This window comes from Rhinoraja longicauda, chromosome 30 (genome assembly GCF_053455715.1).
Source record: "Rhinoraja longicauda isolate Sanriku21f chromosome 30, sRhiLon1.1, whole genome shotgun sequence".
Taxonomy (NCBI): Eukaryota; Metazoa; Chordata; class Chondrichthyes; order Rajiformes; family Arhynchobatidae; genus Rhinoraja; species Rhinoraja longicauda.
Genome location: NC_135982.1, coordinates 26,979,653 through 26,995,508, shown reverse-complemented (window position 1 = coordinate 26,995,508; position 15,856 = coordinate 26,979,653). Strand labels below are relative to the sequence as shown.

General features: G+C 47.7%; 1 protein-coding gene across 6 annotated transcripts in view; it reads right to left on the bottom strand.

The window, feature by feature from the left end:
• Positions 1-1,231: 1,231 nt before the first annotated feature.
• Positions 1,232-15,856, bottom strand: part of plekhm2 (pleckstrin homology domain containing, family M (with RUN domain) member 2) — a 47,877-nt gene continuing 33,252 nt past the window's right edge. For 3 of the 6 annotated variants that reach the window (XM_078425718.1, XM_078425719.1, XM_078425720.1), the window contains 7 exons: positions 15,584-15,716; positions 14,423-14,613; positions 13,048-13,113; positions 11,241-11,400; positions 10,779-10,958; positions 9,899-10,009; positions 1,232-8,666 (listed from right to left, as the gene is read on the bottom strand). In XM_078425718.1, the coding sequence (XP_078281844.1) occupies positions 8,529-8,666; positions 9,899-10,009; positions 10,779-10,958; positions 11,241-11,400; positions 13,048-13,113; positions 14,423-14,613; positions 15,584-15,716 (979 nt within the window). In that variant the 3' untranslated portion in view covers positions 1,232-8,528. Of the gene's footprint in view, positions 8,667-9,878; positions 10,010-10,778; positions 10,959-11,240; positions 11,401-13,047; positions 13,114-14,422; positions 14,614-15,583; positions 15,717-15,856 lie in introns of all 6 variants that reach the window. The other 3 variants (XM_078425721.1, XM_078425722.1, XM_078425724.1) reach the window with 3 other exon arrangements.

Sequence of the window (15,856 nt, the reverse complement as noted above, 5' to 3'; positions counted from 1 at the left end):
CAGCCCCCCCCCCCCAACTCTAACCTTCTTCCCCCACCCACTCCCCCTCACAACCAGGCTCGCTCCCTCACTTTGTGTGGCTTAACCCCCCCCCCATTACCTCCCCACCCCAGGATCCATGCCTCCACCCCATTCTCTCCTCCTTCCCCTCCTTTCTCTTCTCTCCCCCCTCCCCATCCCACTTAACCCCCCCCCCCCCTTATCTCCCCTCCTCTCCTACCCCCACCCTCCCCTTCCTCACCCCACTCTCTCCCCTCTCTTTCTCTTCCCTCCCCACCTCTCCTTTCTCTCCCCACCTCTCCCTCCCACCCACTTCCCCCTCTTCGTTCTCTTCCCCTCCCTCCACTTTCCTTTCCCTCTCCCCAACCCACCTTCTCCCCCCTTCCCACCCCACTCTTACTCCCCCCTCCTTTCCTCTTTCTCTCCCCCCCCCACCCACCCTCTCTCCCTCTCCCCTCCCCACCCACCCTGCAGGAGGCTGTCAATGGGACTGGATGCCGGGACCACCCAGCCGAAGCTGGGCACGAACCGCTGCACAAAGCGCCACATTTCCCGGCTGTCTGCCCCTCCCCGGCTCAGGTGCAAAGTCCGCCCGCCTTTGGCTCGCCTTGGCCCGGCTCCAGCACCGCCCAGCGGCCGCAGCCTTGGGTCAGACAACGACAAGCCCCCACAAAACCACACGGACCAGACCAGACCAGACCAGACACGCCCCCACCCCCCAGCCCACAAGCATGTCCACCTTTAAACACACCCGCAGGCTGTGCTGGCGTCGGATCATAACCTTTACAAAAGACCCAACAATGATCACATCAATGAACACGCACGTTGCAACAGGCAAGGTGCAGAATGGATGTGTTGTGACACCGAGGACAGGCAGGAATGCCTTGTCTCCCACACATCCCCACACACTCACACCATCCCACACACACTGGGGACCATTTACATTTGTACCAAGCCCATTAAATCGACAGACTTGTACGTCTTTGGAGTGTGGGAGGAAACCGGAGCACCCAACTCTCTTCCCTCTCTCCCCCCTCTAACCCCCCCCCCCCCCGGGGACGTGCAAACTCCGTACAGACATCACCCGTAGTCAGGATCCAACCAACCCACGACCTGGCCCTCTGGCGTTGTGAGCCTAATGCATTAAGACCGTACAAACTCTCAAGAGAACAGAATCATTCTTGTAAACAAGGCAATAGAAGTGAGATGAACAACAGTTTATTAATTCCATTCTATTTACATCGTTATTATATACAATAAACACTGGATGTACATAGTTCAAACACAAAACATGCATCATTAAGTGGGTTTATGAAGGGTTAGCATTAAATGCACACATTAGATTTGAGGACATTTTGCAAAGTATCTGTAGTGATATTTTTCCTTTTTTTAAAAAACCCTGTAGTTTACTTATGCCTTAATTAAGCAAGCATTGTTAGATTCAATATTAGAGAACAATAGAAAATCTGCCCAACATCACTCTGCACAAACAATGATACAATCGAGTAATGTGCCAAAGGAATATTGAATCGAGCCTGTCTCATTTACCTATTACTGCAAACTTGTGTCACCTTGGTAACAGGGACATATTTAGTCCTTAAATAATTTGGATGATTTTGCTAACTATTTTCAGCAATCTCATAGGCAGGTATAAATACTTTAACAAAAAATTCAAATGTGAAAATAGCAAACTGAAGATTGGCAGTATGTACGTGTGTTTGCTTAATGAATTTAATTTGACTTAACGAATTTATTCTGGATTTCAATTGGCATTTCCATTTTTAAGTGCTTTCTGGATTAAATAGCAAAAGATAATTTGCTATGTCCAATGTTCTTTGGAAAGGCAAATCAATAATCCCGAACATGATTTTAATAAACATATCACAAACCAGCAATCTCCAAACTGCAACCGTGTCACACTTCACCATGATTGTAGGATTGCACAAATCCGGAGAAAAGCTATCGGCAAAATAATTCCCCGCGCCCTGTGGTATGATCGGCAAAATCTCTCAATATTGAAAGCCACAGCAAATGCAGAATTAATTATCAGTCGTCCCGGGGTTTTAAAGGCATATGTAAAAATAATAATAATAATTCTAATGTAAATAATGGCCTGCCTGTTACATAGCTTGTTTGATTAAATATAAGAGTAGCTTATCTGCAAGGTAACAAGTGCTTTATTTTGTTGTAAACACTATACAGCGCTCAGTAGAAGGTGTCTTACTTCCATACACTGCAGAACCAGCCCGTTCTCCGGTCGACGGGAAGCTTTAAACCTCGGGTCATACAGCCAGACATGCTCGGTATATAGCAGTAAGGAAATCAGACCGACATCAACTCGGGAAGATTCTGAAAAGTGCCTTTTCCCAAAGAAGGAATGGGTGACGTTTCAGGACGAGACCCTTCTCCGAGTCTGAGGAAGGGTCTTGACCCGAAACGTCACCCATTCCTTCTCTCCAGAGATGCTGCCTGACCCGCTGAGTTACTCCAGCACTTTGTGTCTATCATCGGTTTAAACCAGCATCTGCAGTTCCTTCCTACACAGTGTTTTGTCCCAAGTTCAGCGTAGACAAAACTTCCCACTACTCAAACAATTAGCTGTGCACCCTGATGAAGAACAAGGGCTACCGAGAATATACCAGCATATATACCCTGCTAATAGAACACTAAATAACTATGCAATGGCATCAAAACAGAACCAGGTACACCACCACTTTGTACACCTGGAATAAACAACTCCCTTTTTGAAAACACTTGGAAATATTTCAAGATTACCATTTCATCTTCTTCTTCCCATGGTTTCAGAAAACAATTCTATGCCGCGATGCAGTGATAATTCTATTTATTTAACACCGACTACAAAGACCACCATGGACCATAAACCATGGAGTTATTTTTGCTCCTACAATCTGTTACTTACATTAACAATGTAACAATGCTTGCAAAAACCCCATTGAGATGCTAACACTTCATTGAAAAGGAGAAAGACACAAAATGCCGGAGTAACTCAGCGGGCCAAGCAGCATCTCTGGAGAAAAGGATTAAGTAAAGTTTCGGGTCGAGACCCTTCGGACGCATGAGATGCTGCCTGACCCGCTGAGTTACTCCAGCATTTTGTGTCTATCTTCGGTGTAAACCAGCATCTGCCGCTCCTTCTTACACTCATTGAAAAGGAGAACCATCAGTACATGAGGGAATGGGCCAAAGGTGAACGAGAACCATTGGAGGCGGCACCTGAATACACTAACGTTGCAGTTAGACGCGTCCTTGGTGAAAAATTCAGCCAATATTACAAATTCTCAGATGTCCCGCTCCCTTCCCTGACATCAGTCTGAAGAAGGGTCTCGACCCAAAGCGTCACCCGTTCCTTCTCTCCCGAGATGCTGCCTGACCCGCTGGGTTACTCCAGCATTTTGAGTCTGTATAGAATACTCACTGGTCTCTCACACACCATCACAGACCTCCTCTTCAATCATTGGATCTAAACTCAACCTCACTACGATGGGAACACCAGATGAAACCAGAACAACCAATATCTAACACCAGATGAACAAACAATCCAACTTGGTGAACCCAACACATGTTGGACTCAAGATGTACCCAAAAAGCTGGAGTAACTCAGTGGGTCAGACAGCATCTCTGGAGAAAAGGAACAGGTGATGTTTCAGGCCGAGACCCTTCCCTTCTTCTGAAACGTTACCTATTCCTTCTCTCCAGACACGCTGAGTTACTCCATCATTTTGGTCTATCTTCTATCTTCGGTCTAAACCAGCATTTGCAGTTCCTTCCTACACATTTTGGGACTAAATTACTTCTACATTCTTTTTCCAATGACCTTATATTTCTAGAAGATAATTACAGACACAGCAAGGCAAGTAGGCGTGCGTAATAGAATATTAGCTCCCTCCCTATGCCACAAGCACTTCCATTTTAAACTCAAAGTCTTCGCATTTTAAATCACACCATCCATGTGTCTGGCATTCTTTCCCTTCCTCTCTCCTCAAAGCATGAATAAATAAATTGCATTTGTTCCCTTATCCTCAGGAAAGGTTCAGGAAAAGTAAGTGCTCTGGAACTAATTTTCGTATGGCAGAGTCCCACCAAAAATGCAATGAGATAAGTGAGCAGAGAGACTCCTCTGCTGGTGTTGAATAAAGTATTCAGTTCACGGGAACTCCATTCCCTTTGACAAGCGTCATGCGCCTGAGAAGATGTTTGGGGTCAGGGGTTAACACATCTGCCAATTCGCATCCATGCAACTTAGCGGCCGATAATATTCCTGAGAGATTCCTGGGGTTTGGCCAAAAAACTGTAGTCAACCCTGCATCTGAAGAACATCCACATCACTGCACACACATGCAATGAAGGCTCACAGCCTGCATCCCATTCCAGATCACTGGCCGGCCCTTCTCTGATCATTAAATTCAAAGATGAAGCCACACACAGCTGAAAGTAAACTCTGGCAATGCACTGAACTCCCACTGCTTGCGGGAATAAACTAACAGCCGGAGAATTTTGCAGAGTCAGCATTGTACCTACTCAGGTGACACTCAACATCTTAACTACCCTGGTGACACATCAACACCCCTGGAAGACATCATTTTATTGGGATGGGCCACGTCTTTAGACGTCGCCCCCAGACCTGCAGTTTCCACAATGTACCATCAGGGGGTAGCAGAGAGACATGTAGTCCCCCCCACAAACAAAGCAAAGGTGATTTTTATTTATAAATACACACACGAAGCAGCACACCTAGATTCATTCACCCAGAAACAACTGGAACGCCCCTGTCCTTGCAACGTCCGAGACTCACACCTCTAGTATCTGTGGCCCTTCCATTCTTCCAATGGTAAAGCACGCAAAACTCCATCAGACCTAACCTTCATTGTTGGGAATCTGTTCAAAATGTCTTTTTTTGTCTTTATTCTTAGGGATTTTGTTGCACACATTTGTTGACCTCTGTGACATTTAGTAATTGGCTGGTTTGTAACTTGTCCTAACATTGTCTTTTAGTCATGGATATTAACAGTCAATCTCCAGCTGCCCTGACGCAGGCTGAACTCTTCATGTCCATAATGGTGAGCTGAATGCATGTAAAGTGATTCCGTTCAGTAAAGAGGAAAGGATGATATAGACATTGAACTGGTCTAAAATTGTTCATGCCAGCATTTTGAACAGTAGTGGAACAGCAAGGTGAAAACACAGGTGGACATTAAGGGGAATAACGTGAGACACTGAGTTATGGAGTAACGCAAGCACAGATACAACGGGAAGTCATTCAACCTGTTCCATAGATGGACACAAAGAGCTGGAGTAACGCAGCGGGTCAAACAACATCTCGGGAGAGAAGGAATGGGTGACGTTTTAGGTGGAAACCCTTCTTTAAACTGATGTCTGGGGAGGGGGCGGGACTGCCCCCAGTCTGAAGATGGGTCTCCACCCAAAATGTCACCCATTCCCTCTCTCCCGAGACGCTGCCTGTCCCGCTGAGTTACTCCAGCATTTTGTGTCTACCTTCGACTTAAACCAGCATCTGCAGTTCTTTCCTACACAATAATCACTTGCCAGGTCTAAGTGTTCTGTTATAAATAATATATCAAACGTAAATATTATCAGACTTTTCAAATGGCAGAGATTTTGCTTATCCTTTACTTACGTATCTGAAGAGAGACAGTGGGGAGATCAGAAACAAGAGATAGCAATATAAATGAAGTTTCACGAAGCCTGACCCAGGCTGGGTTGTGTCTGTGGGGACATTGACAACCCACCGACACGCTGCCTTCTGGTTCATTTTGAATTAGCTTTACACTCTGAAGTGTATTTGCCCACCGTTATAAGGGAATTCAAATATAATCTTGCTCTACAGTGCAGGTTTACACCTCTGATGGGCTAGTATAGGCAGAGAGATGGGTTTCCACTGCACCACAAAAGTCTCTCATTTATAAACATTATGGACAACAATTTATTTCTCTGGAACATCAGAAATGAAAAATGCAAGGATTGAGAGAGGAATGGGATTTCTGCCCACATTCCAGGCCGGGCGGGATCTGAAGAGGAAGTTGACTACAAGAGGAGGGCAGCACTGTGGTGCAGCGTAGAGTTGCTGCCTCTCAATGCCAGAGACCCGGGTTTGATCCCGACTGCAGATGCTGTCTGTACAGAGTTTGTACGTTCTCCCCGAGACCGCATGGGCTTTCTCCGGATACTCTGGTTTCTTCCAACACTCCAAAGACGTGCAGCTTTGTAGGTTAATTGGCTTCGGTACAAATTGTAAATTGTCCCTTGTGTAGGACAGTGTTGGTGTATGGGGAAGGCTGGTCAGCACAGACTCGGTGGGCTGAAGGGCCTGTTTTCATGCTGTATCGCTAAACTACACTAAACAAATTAATAAAACAATGTTGGCCTACTGCCACCAGGTGCGTTTGCAGCAAATGTCAGTCAGCAGCAAAGTGAGAGTTTTATATCGTTATATACATGTAGATAATTAGTTGGAGAGTTTTATTATTACTAAGACTTTCTAGAATTGCCATTGACCAAGGGTGCCCTGATTTACACAGCTTAACGCAGCACTACCCGTCACCATAGTTTAGTTTAGAGATATGGCGCGGAAACAGGCCATTTGGCCCACCGAGCCCGCGCCGACCAACAGTCCCTACACTAGTTCTATCCTACACACTCAGGACAATTTACAATTTTTTACCAAAGCCAATTAACTTATAAACCTGTACGTCTTTGGAGTGTGGGAAGAAACCGGAGCGCCCGGGGAAAACCCACGCGGGTCACGGGGAGAACGTACAAACTCCGTACAGACAGTGCCTGTAGTCAGGATCGAACCCGGGTCCCTGACGCTGTAAGGCAGCAACTCTACCGCTGCGCCACTGTGCCACCCCTTGAATCGTGCGGACAGGCATGCTAATTGCTTCCAGATCAGAAATACAACTTCAGTTGACTGATTTACAAAAAACTTTCCAGATGCTGCTGGAGGGAAGGGTTGAATCAACTGCAGCATCTCCCTCAAGGTAAAGATCATCAACAGCACCTCCCCCAAGGTACAGATCAGCAACTGCAGCACCTGCCCCAAGGTACAGATCATCAACTCTTGAATAAAGCAAAGATGCTGGCAATGTTCAGCAGCTCGGGCAATTCATGTCTCAATTCGATGAAAAGCCATTGACCAGAAATGAACTTTTCTCTTCTCTCCCGAGACATTCTCTGACCTGATGAGTGTTTCCAGCATCTTGTTCTTTTACTTCAGTTGTCCAGCATGTGCGTGTTTATGCTTTGTCCATTCGCAGACTCAGACAGCTTGTCTTTTCTTACGAACCATATTTCATATAAAGGGAAAATCCGGCTTTTGTTTTCAAGTAAACTGTGCAGTAAAATGTCTTTCAGTCTGAGGCTGATGATACGCAGTGACAAATCTGTGGTGGTATGTCCAGTAATGTCAATGTCTCATCGTAGACTTGCATTTAATTGGCATGGTTCGGCGATACGCCCTGCAGAGTGCACTGCGGTTCCATCACCACGATACAAAGGCCGGTCTTGTAGTCCCCACCATCTCAAAATCTCTTGTGCATGATTCTCCAGGGTAGTCGGAAGGGTACCATGATGGGGCTACCACAGATGCTGGCATTGGGTGTCATGATGGGGCTACCACAGATGCTGACATTGGGTACCAACCATGATGGGGCTACCACAGATGCTGACATTGGGGTTATTCATAACCCAAACCTACTTCGAGATTAAACATTAACAAGTGCCATAGAAAAGTGGCTGATGTGCAGTTGAATCTAAATAATAACTATACGAATAAAAGTTTGTCTATAAAAGTTATCTCCTAAAGTTCTCCATGCGGGGTTCATGCTTCAGATGACCATACCCAAGTTCTTCCAGACCGCTACTGGCTCCCAAGAAACCAAACCCTGCAGCCATGACTGTTGACAAACAAGGGTGAAAGTTGGTGCACAGACCCTGGTGATGCAAGGGCGCTGGCAGTCATGTTGCACCACGCTACAAACGTAGATGTCATGCTACAAACGCAGCTGGCAGTCATGTTGCACCACGCTACAAACGCAGATGCGTCTTTCATCAAAAAAAGTAGCGCTTTATATTTTGTTTTCCCTGTGCTTCCTCAGTCTTGGCCCTTTCCCTTTTTCTGCCAGTTTCGTTCAAAAGCCTGTTCATGGATATTCTTACACAGCAGACACTCGATGCAGTAAGAGTACAAGCTGATGGGAAAGGATATTCATTGAATATGGGGCAAGGGTGGAAGGAAAATGATCAAGACCTGCCGTGTCACCCCTGTTGGCCAGCTCAATGGGCAAGTTGTCATTCCACAACTGTTCCAAAGACCGACATTGTTGGGGCATTCCCTACAGGCCCATGGGGGGGTTTACTCGGAGATTGGTTTCCTGTGGAGCTGGGCTGGTTGCATCTCCTACACACTCTCGCGTGTGCTCCTCACTCCTCCAGCAGTGTGCATTGTTGCATGCAGCGCTGTCAGACTGTGTAGCAGGAGTCCAGCGCCCTCAACACCACGGGTCACGCTCGCCCCGCCCTCGGGACAGGCTGTCGCTCCGCTGCCACGTGCTGCGGATAAGCGTCACCGCATCGTCGCATTTGTTCCGAATGCAAGGGTCCTGCAGCGGCTTCTGCGGCAGGTCAACCTAGAGAAAAGATTCCGCATGAATCGGAAGCTCACCAACAACGTTCACTAGGGAGAGTTTGAAGAATGGTCCCGAACGGAAACATCGCTGGCCCACTCTCCCCCCCCCCAGATGCTGCCTGACACGTTATGTTTCTCAGGCACTTACATGTTCATAGGTTCTAGGAGCAGAACTCCCCACACTTCCATGTGCCTTTCTAGAAGCCTCTTAAACGCCACCCCTATCGTGTCTGCCTCCACCACCACTCCTGGCAGCACGTTCCAGGCCCCCACCACACTCTGCACATCTCCATTAAACTTTCCCCCTCTCACCTTGTAGCTGCGCCCTCTAATGTTGCACATTTCCACCCTGGGATAAAGCTCCTGACTGTCTACCCTCTCCATGCCTCTCGTAACCTCTCCAAGCCTCTGTCCATTTCTGCACTCATATGTACACGCTGTAGCTACTGGAGTAGCAATCACAGCAAGAACTTTGGCTGACTGTAACCCTCCAACCCACAGAAGACCCCCAACAATCACCCTGTAATCAGCTGCAGGGTAGAGATCAGCTGCTAATTCATCGAAACAATTAATTTCACGTGCTCACAGGGAGAACGTACAGACAGCAGCCGTAGTCAGGATCAAACGTGGGTCTCTGGCGTTGTAAAGGCACGGTGACACAGAGATAAAGTTGCTGCTTTACAACGCCAGAGTCCCACGTTGGATCCTGACCACAGGTGCTGTCTCTATGTTCTCCCTGTGAGGACGTGCATTGTCTCTGGATGTTCCAGTTTCCTCCCACCCTCCAATCCTACCGCTTTGGCTTTGGTAAACATTGTAAATTCTCCCTGGTGTGTAGGATGGTGCTAGTTTATGGGGTGATCACTGGTGGGTTTGGACCAAGGGTCTCGACTCCAAACGTCACCCATTCCTTCTCTCCAGAACTATAGTTCAGCACATGATGTATTAACATGCTTTCATCAGACCAAATTCAGGAAGATGACTTAATGTTCATCACTACAGAAGGAGAAATGACTTGTCAAGTAGAATAACAGTAGTGTTTTAGACAGGCAGGTATTGGAGGGATATGGATCACGTGCAGGCCGAGGAGGTTAGTTTAACTTGGCATCATGGTTGGCACGGGCATTGTGGGCTGAAGGGCCTGTTCCTGTGCTGTACTGTTCTGAGTTTGAGGACTCTAGCAGTGACACAGACATAAGGTGCAAATGGGTACCTTACGTATCTCTAGCCCACCTTGTAGATCTTCCTCCACGCACCCTTTAACGCAGCTAGAAAACGCTGCAACTCCTCAGTACAGCTAAAGTACAGGAACCAGGGCAGTGTCTTCTGGTCATCAGACAGCTCCTACAACACAACAGAATTAGTGACGTTGATGCATCAGAAAGCAATGCCCCAAAACAGTGAGCAACAAACCCTTTCAAATGTAGGCAATGTTAGAATGACAGCAACACAGACTGTTACAGAAAACAAACACGATTTTAAATCTTGCACAGGTACATGGATAGGAAATGTTTCGGAGGATATGGGCCAAACGGCAGTAGATTTGGCATCTTGGTCGGCAAGGACAGGTGGGGCTGAAAGGCACATTTCCACACCGTATGACTCTATGATCCAGGGTGTGGTGGAGATTGCTGCCATGTGAGGCGGCAGGATAGGGCTGTTTGGTGAACTTTGGTCATTTTGGCGATACTTGTGTACTGCCTAGGCGACATCTGCTGCATGATTTAACCGGGCTTTACGCAAAACAAAGCATTTCATTGTACCGAGGTACAGGTACTAAAGTGTCATTGAACATACTTCACCATCACAGTGCGGTCTAGGACAGAGCGTTCACTTTGCAGCCCTGTTTGCACCAACCTTTCCAGCACTACACACAAGAAGCACCAGACGCCAGTGTGTGGAGACGCTGAGAAGTGTGCTCAGCTCTGGCTGAACAGTTTCTAATCTTGTGATGTGGACTCGATAAGAAGATTGTCCACACAGTGGATCGAGGATACTAAAGGAACCATACGCCAAAATCATTTACCATCTTCAGCAGCTCAGCAGAAAGATACCAACTGCTAGGAGGCATCGTCAATAAAGATTAGGCATAGAGTGTACGAGTCTTACTTACCATCAGACAGTACTCCCTGCTGGGGGCAATGGAGATGCTGCTGACACTTGTTAGCTCAGCGCTGCCCAGTAACCGGAAGAAGTTGGTCTGGGAGTCCTCGTGGCAGGTGAGGACCATCCTGTCGGTCACGACCAGGCAGCAGGGGATACAGGGAGAGTGTACAACACCTTGGGGCACGATCTGTCAATGTAACAATGAACGCACTGAAACCGCACAGCGGAGGAGAGTGAGCCCGGCTGTAGCCGCCGCCGCCGGCCGCCCCCTTCCATCCGCCCCGCCCCACCAGGGTTGCGCTCCTCCAAACCCATTTCCCCCCGGTCCTCCCCCAGCTCGGACCTCCAAGGGTGCACTCCTCCAAACCCCACAACCCAGTCCTCCAAGCACCCGCACACCATGTCCTCCCAATGGGGCGCTCCCTCTAATCCCAGGGTGCGCTCCTCTAATGACCGCAAGTTCACGTACCCCTTTGGACACGGCCTGGCAGAGGTGCTGCATCCAGTCGGCCATCTCCTCCTCATTCTCGGCGCTCAGCTCCAGAGCCAGCTTCTCTGTCAGGATCACCTGGAACGTGTGGGGCCTTTCTGTCGTGCTGGACCTTCTGCAACCACCGCACTGTTCTCCACTACAATATAAACCACAACAGATCCAGCAGGTACAAGTCAGCCCTTGAGGATACAGCTAGTTCCACCATTCCACTGAAGCACAATTGATATACATCTTGGCTTCATCCAAGATAGACACTAAATGCTGGAATAACTCAATGCTGGAGTAAATCGGGACAGGCCGCATTTCTGGATAGAAGGAATGGTTGACGTTTCAGGTCAGGACCCTTCTTCAGACCCTGCTTCATCCACGTATCTTTACCGAATACAGAATACAGAGCCTTTATTTGTCATTCGGTACCGAGGTACCGAACGAAATTACGTTACCAGCAGTCACACAAAAAAAGAAACACAAGACACATGACCCCAACACAAACATCCATCACAGTGACTCCAAACACCCCCTCACTGTGATGGAGGCAACAAAACTTCCGCTCTCTTCCCCACGCCCAAGTCCCCACAGCCGAGCCACACCGGGCGCTGAAACATCCCACGGCCGAGCCGGGCGATGGAAGGCCCCGCGGCCGAACCGTGCGCAGCTAAGTCCCGCGGCCGAGCCACGCCGGGCGATGGAAGGCCCCGCGGCCGAGCCGCACCAGCGATGTAAAGTCCCGCGGCCGAGCCGCGCCGGGCACTGTTAAGTCCAGCGGCCGAGCCGCGTCGGGCGATGGAAGGCCCCGCGGGCGATGGAAGGCCCCGCGTTTTTTTTTCTTTCAGCGCAAACGGAGATACGACTCGGAAAGGGTCGAATCTCCGTTGACCACTCTTTTTGAACTCTGGCAGTCTCAGTCTCAGCTCAGGCAAGCTGGGAAGGGTGCAGAGAAGATTGACGAGGATATTACCAGTGCTCAAGGGCCTGAGCTACAGGAAGAGGGACTCTATTCCTTGGAGCGCAGGAGGATGAAGGGTGATCTTAGAGGTCTACAAATCATGAGAGGAATAGATCAAATAGACATACAAAGTCTCTTGCCCAGAGTAGGGGAATCAACAAACAGATGACATGAGGCTTAAGGTGAAGGGGAAAAGATTGAATAGGAATGTGAGGGGGTGACTTTTCACACAAAGGGTGGTGGGTGCATGGTACGAGTAGCCAGAGGAGGTAGTTGAGGCAGGGACTATTGCAACATTTAAGAAACATGTGGACAGATACATGGATCAGACAGGTGTTGAGGCATATGTGCAGGCAGGTGGGATTAGCTAGATGGAACATTTTGGCCGGTATGGGCAAGTTGGGCCGAAGGGCCTGTTTTCACACTATACGAGTCTGACCCCACCTTTCCTTGATCATCATTACTGGCTTTGATTTGTCCGTTTGCATATTTTTCATTAATTTGTTCTATGCACCTTTTCATCTCTCATTTCCCTCTCCCGACTCTCAGTCTGAAGAAGGGTCTCGACCAGAAACATTACCTATTTCTTCTCTCCATAAATGCTGCCTGTCCCGCTGAGTTACTCCAGCATTGTGTGTCTATCTTCACTGTAAAGCAGCATCTGCAGTTCCCTCCTCCACTCTCCATGTGGAGGCCCATTGGTGTTGATTGGGAATGTGGACGAGGATTTCCCATTCTGTGGGACTGCTCTTTCAGATGCATGAATGTCTTTAATAGTCCAGACAGTGGAGGTTGAAATACAGGACCACACACATTTGTTTCCACGGGTTTACTTACGCTAGGTTCACAGACACGAGTGGCATTACATCGATCCTGTCGGGATACTGATAGAGGATACCATTGCTGCAAAAAACCAAAACACCTCATAAATATAACACCACCGACTGGGAACTAACTTCAACACTACAACACAGAAGTGCTGACTGAGGGGTGAGCCACTTACAACATCTAAATGGTCTTTAGTGGCGGCACGGTGGCGCAGCGGCAAAGTTGCTGCCTCACAGCACCAGAGACCAGGGTTCGATCCTGACTACGGGTGCTGTCTTTACGGAGTTTGTACGTTCTCCCCGTGACCTGCGTGGGTTTTCCCCGGGTGCTCCGATTCCCTCCCACACTCCAAAGACGTACAGTTTGTAGGTTTAATTGGCTTGGTATAAATGTAAATTGTCCCTGGTGTGTGTAGGGCAGCGTTAATGTGCAGCGTTAATGGTCGGCACGGACTCAGTGGGCCGAAGGGCCTGTTTCTGCACTGTACAAGACATACAGGTTTGTAGGTTATTTGGCTTCAGTAAAAATTGTAAATTGTCTTTAGTGTGTAGCGTGGGAGAGTGTAACGGGCACGGACTCGATGGGTCGAAGGGCCTATTTCCATGTCGTATCTCTAAACTAAACAAAATCTTTCCCATGGCAATCTCTTCACATTGAAAATGTCCACAGACACAAAATTAATATTTCATTCCACATTAAGAACTGGAATTAGTGCAAATAACATTATTTTGAGTCAGAGTATTCACATTTTTCATCTTATGTCAGCAAAAACCTTAAAGTGATGGTTTTGTGGAGTGTTGTAATTGTTCACCTCAGCTGCAACTTACAACAAAATGTGGCCATGACAATGAAGGCAACTAAGGTGCAGCCTTGGTAAAGAACATCATTAAGATGCAAGAACAAGGTACACGATGCTTTCTCAAGAAACAACAGGCGTGCAGCTCATATAAATTTAAAACGTTGTCTACTTTGAGAGTCCATAGCAAAAGCATTGCTGGGAAATAATGTGCAGGCTGACCCATTAACAATGACAGATACAAAGTGCTGGAGTAACTCAGCGGGTCAGGCAGCATCTCGAGAGAAAAGGAATAGGTGACGTTTTGGGCCGAGACCTCTTTTCAGACCATGTCTCAGAGTGTGAAGAAGGGGCTCAACCCGAAACTTCACCCATTCCTTCTCTCCGGAGATGCTGCCTGACCCGCTGAGTTACTCCAACATTTTGTGTCTATCTTCGGTGTAAACCAGCACCTGCAGTTTCTACCTACACTGAATGCCTCCAAAACGCATTGCTACGTTTGTACAATTTGAAGGCCCTCAACTCTAAGAAAAACTGTACATGGACATCTAAGTTAAATGCAGAGTGGAGAGGACAGTGCCACAGTACCTGAGTACTACATAAGAAGGCTTCCAGATTGGGGAGCCCAGGTAGCTGGTACCAGCCTTGTAATGGAGAACTCCTTCTTTAGTAACTGCGTTGGCAATCGTCATGTAGAGATTCTTCTGAGGGCCTGCTGTGACATCCATGGGATCCTCCCAGTGAATCAAACTGTAGAGGTGGATGGTGACATCAGGTACCTGCGAACACACCCACCAGAATTAGGTTTAGCAGCAGCTGGAACACTGTTGCAAAACAGGCACATGCAATGATTGACATTTTATTTAACTTTCTGAATATTCTTCCTTCACTCCACAGTTCCAGCTATTTATGCTCATAAGTGTTGGGAGCAGAATTAGGCCATTCGGCCCGTCAAGTCTACAGCCATTCATTCCTGGCTGATATAACTTTCCCATTCAACCCCATTCTCCTGTCTTCTCCCCATAACCCACGACACCTGTACTAATCAAGAATCTACCCATCCCTGCTTTAAATATATCCATTGACTTCGCCTCCACAGCCTTCTGTGGCAATGAATTCCACAATTTCCAACTTGCTTAGGTCCCGAGATGCAAATTGTCCCATGTTGTCAAGCTTTTAATGGTGCAGATAATATTCATGAGGATGTTGCCACGTCTCAAAGGCCTGAGCTTTTAAGGGAGGGATTGAGGAGGCAAGGATTATATTCCTTGGAGAGCAGGAGGATGAAGGGTGATCTTACCGAAGTGTACAAAATTGTGAGAGGAATAGATGGGGTAAACGCACAGTCTCTTGCCCAGAGTAGTGGAAGAGAGAACCAGAGGACATAGGTTTAAGGGGATGGGGGAAAGTTTTAATAGGAACTCGTGGGGTAATTTTTTCACACAGAGAAACGAGCTGTCGAAGGAGGTAGTTGGGGCAGGTACTATCACAACGTTTAAGAAACATTTAGACTGGTATATGGATAGGACAGGTTTAGAAGGACACGCAGGCAGGTGGGACTAGTATAGATGGGACATGTTGGTCGGTGTGTTGGTGTATGTTCTCCCACTTCCTTGCAGACTGGAGCTCGTGCCCAGTGCAGCTCATTTCTGCATGGTGATTTAACAGAACACATACATTGTCAGTTAGGAAACAGAAAGACAAGCCGAGCCCAACACACAGAAACACCCCGCGTGATTACCACATTACCTCGCATCCCGATTCCTGCGCCACAAATTTAGTCAGTGCCAGCTTCTGCATGGTGGCATCCATAAGGATGCTGGGATAGGGCGGCTCTCTGCAGCCCTTGATCATGGCCGACCTCAAAGCAGTGAGGAAAAACCTACACACAAGAAATAAGGCACTGGATAAACGGTGAGGAAATAAACTTTGTGACATGAAGAAGTCACTACAGTTCCAGATACAAGCTACATAACAAGTGTAGTTTAATCCCGCCACTGATACGTTTAGTTTAGTGATACA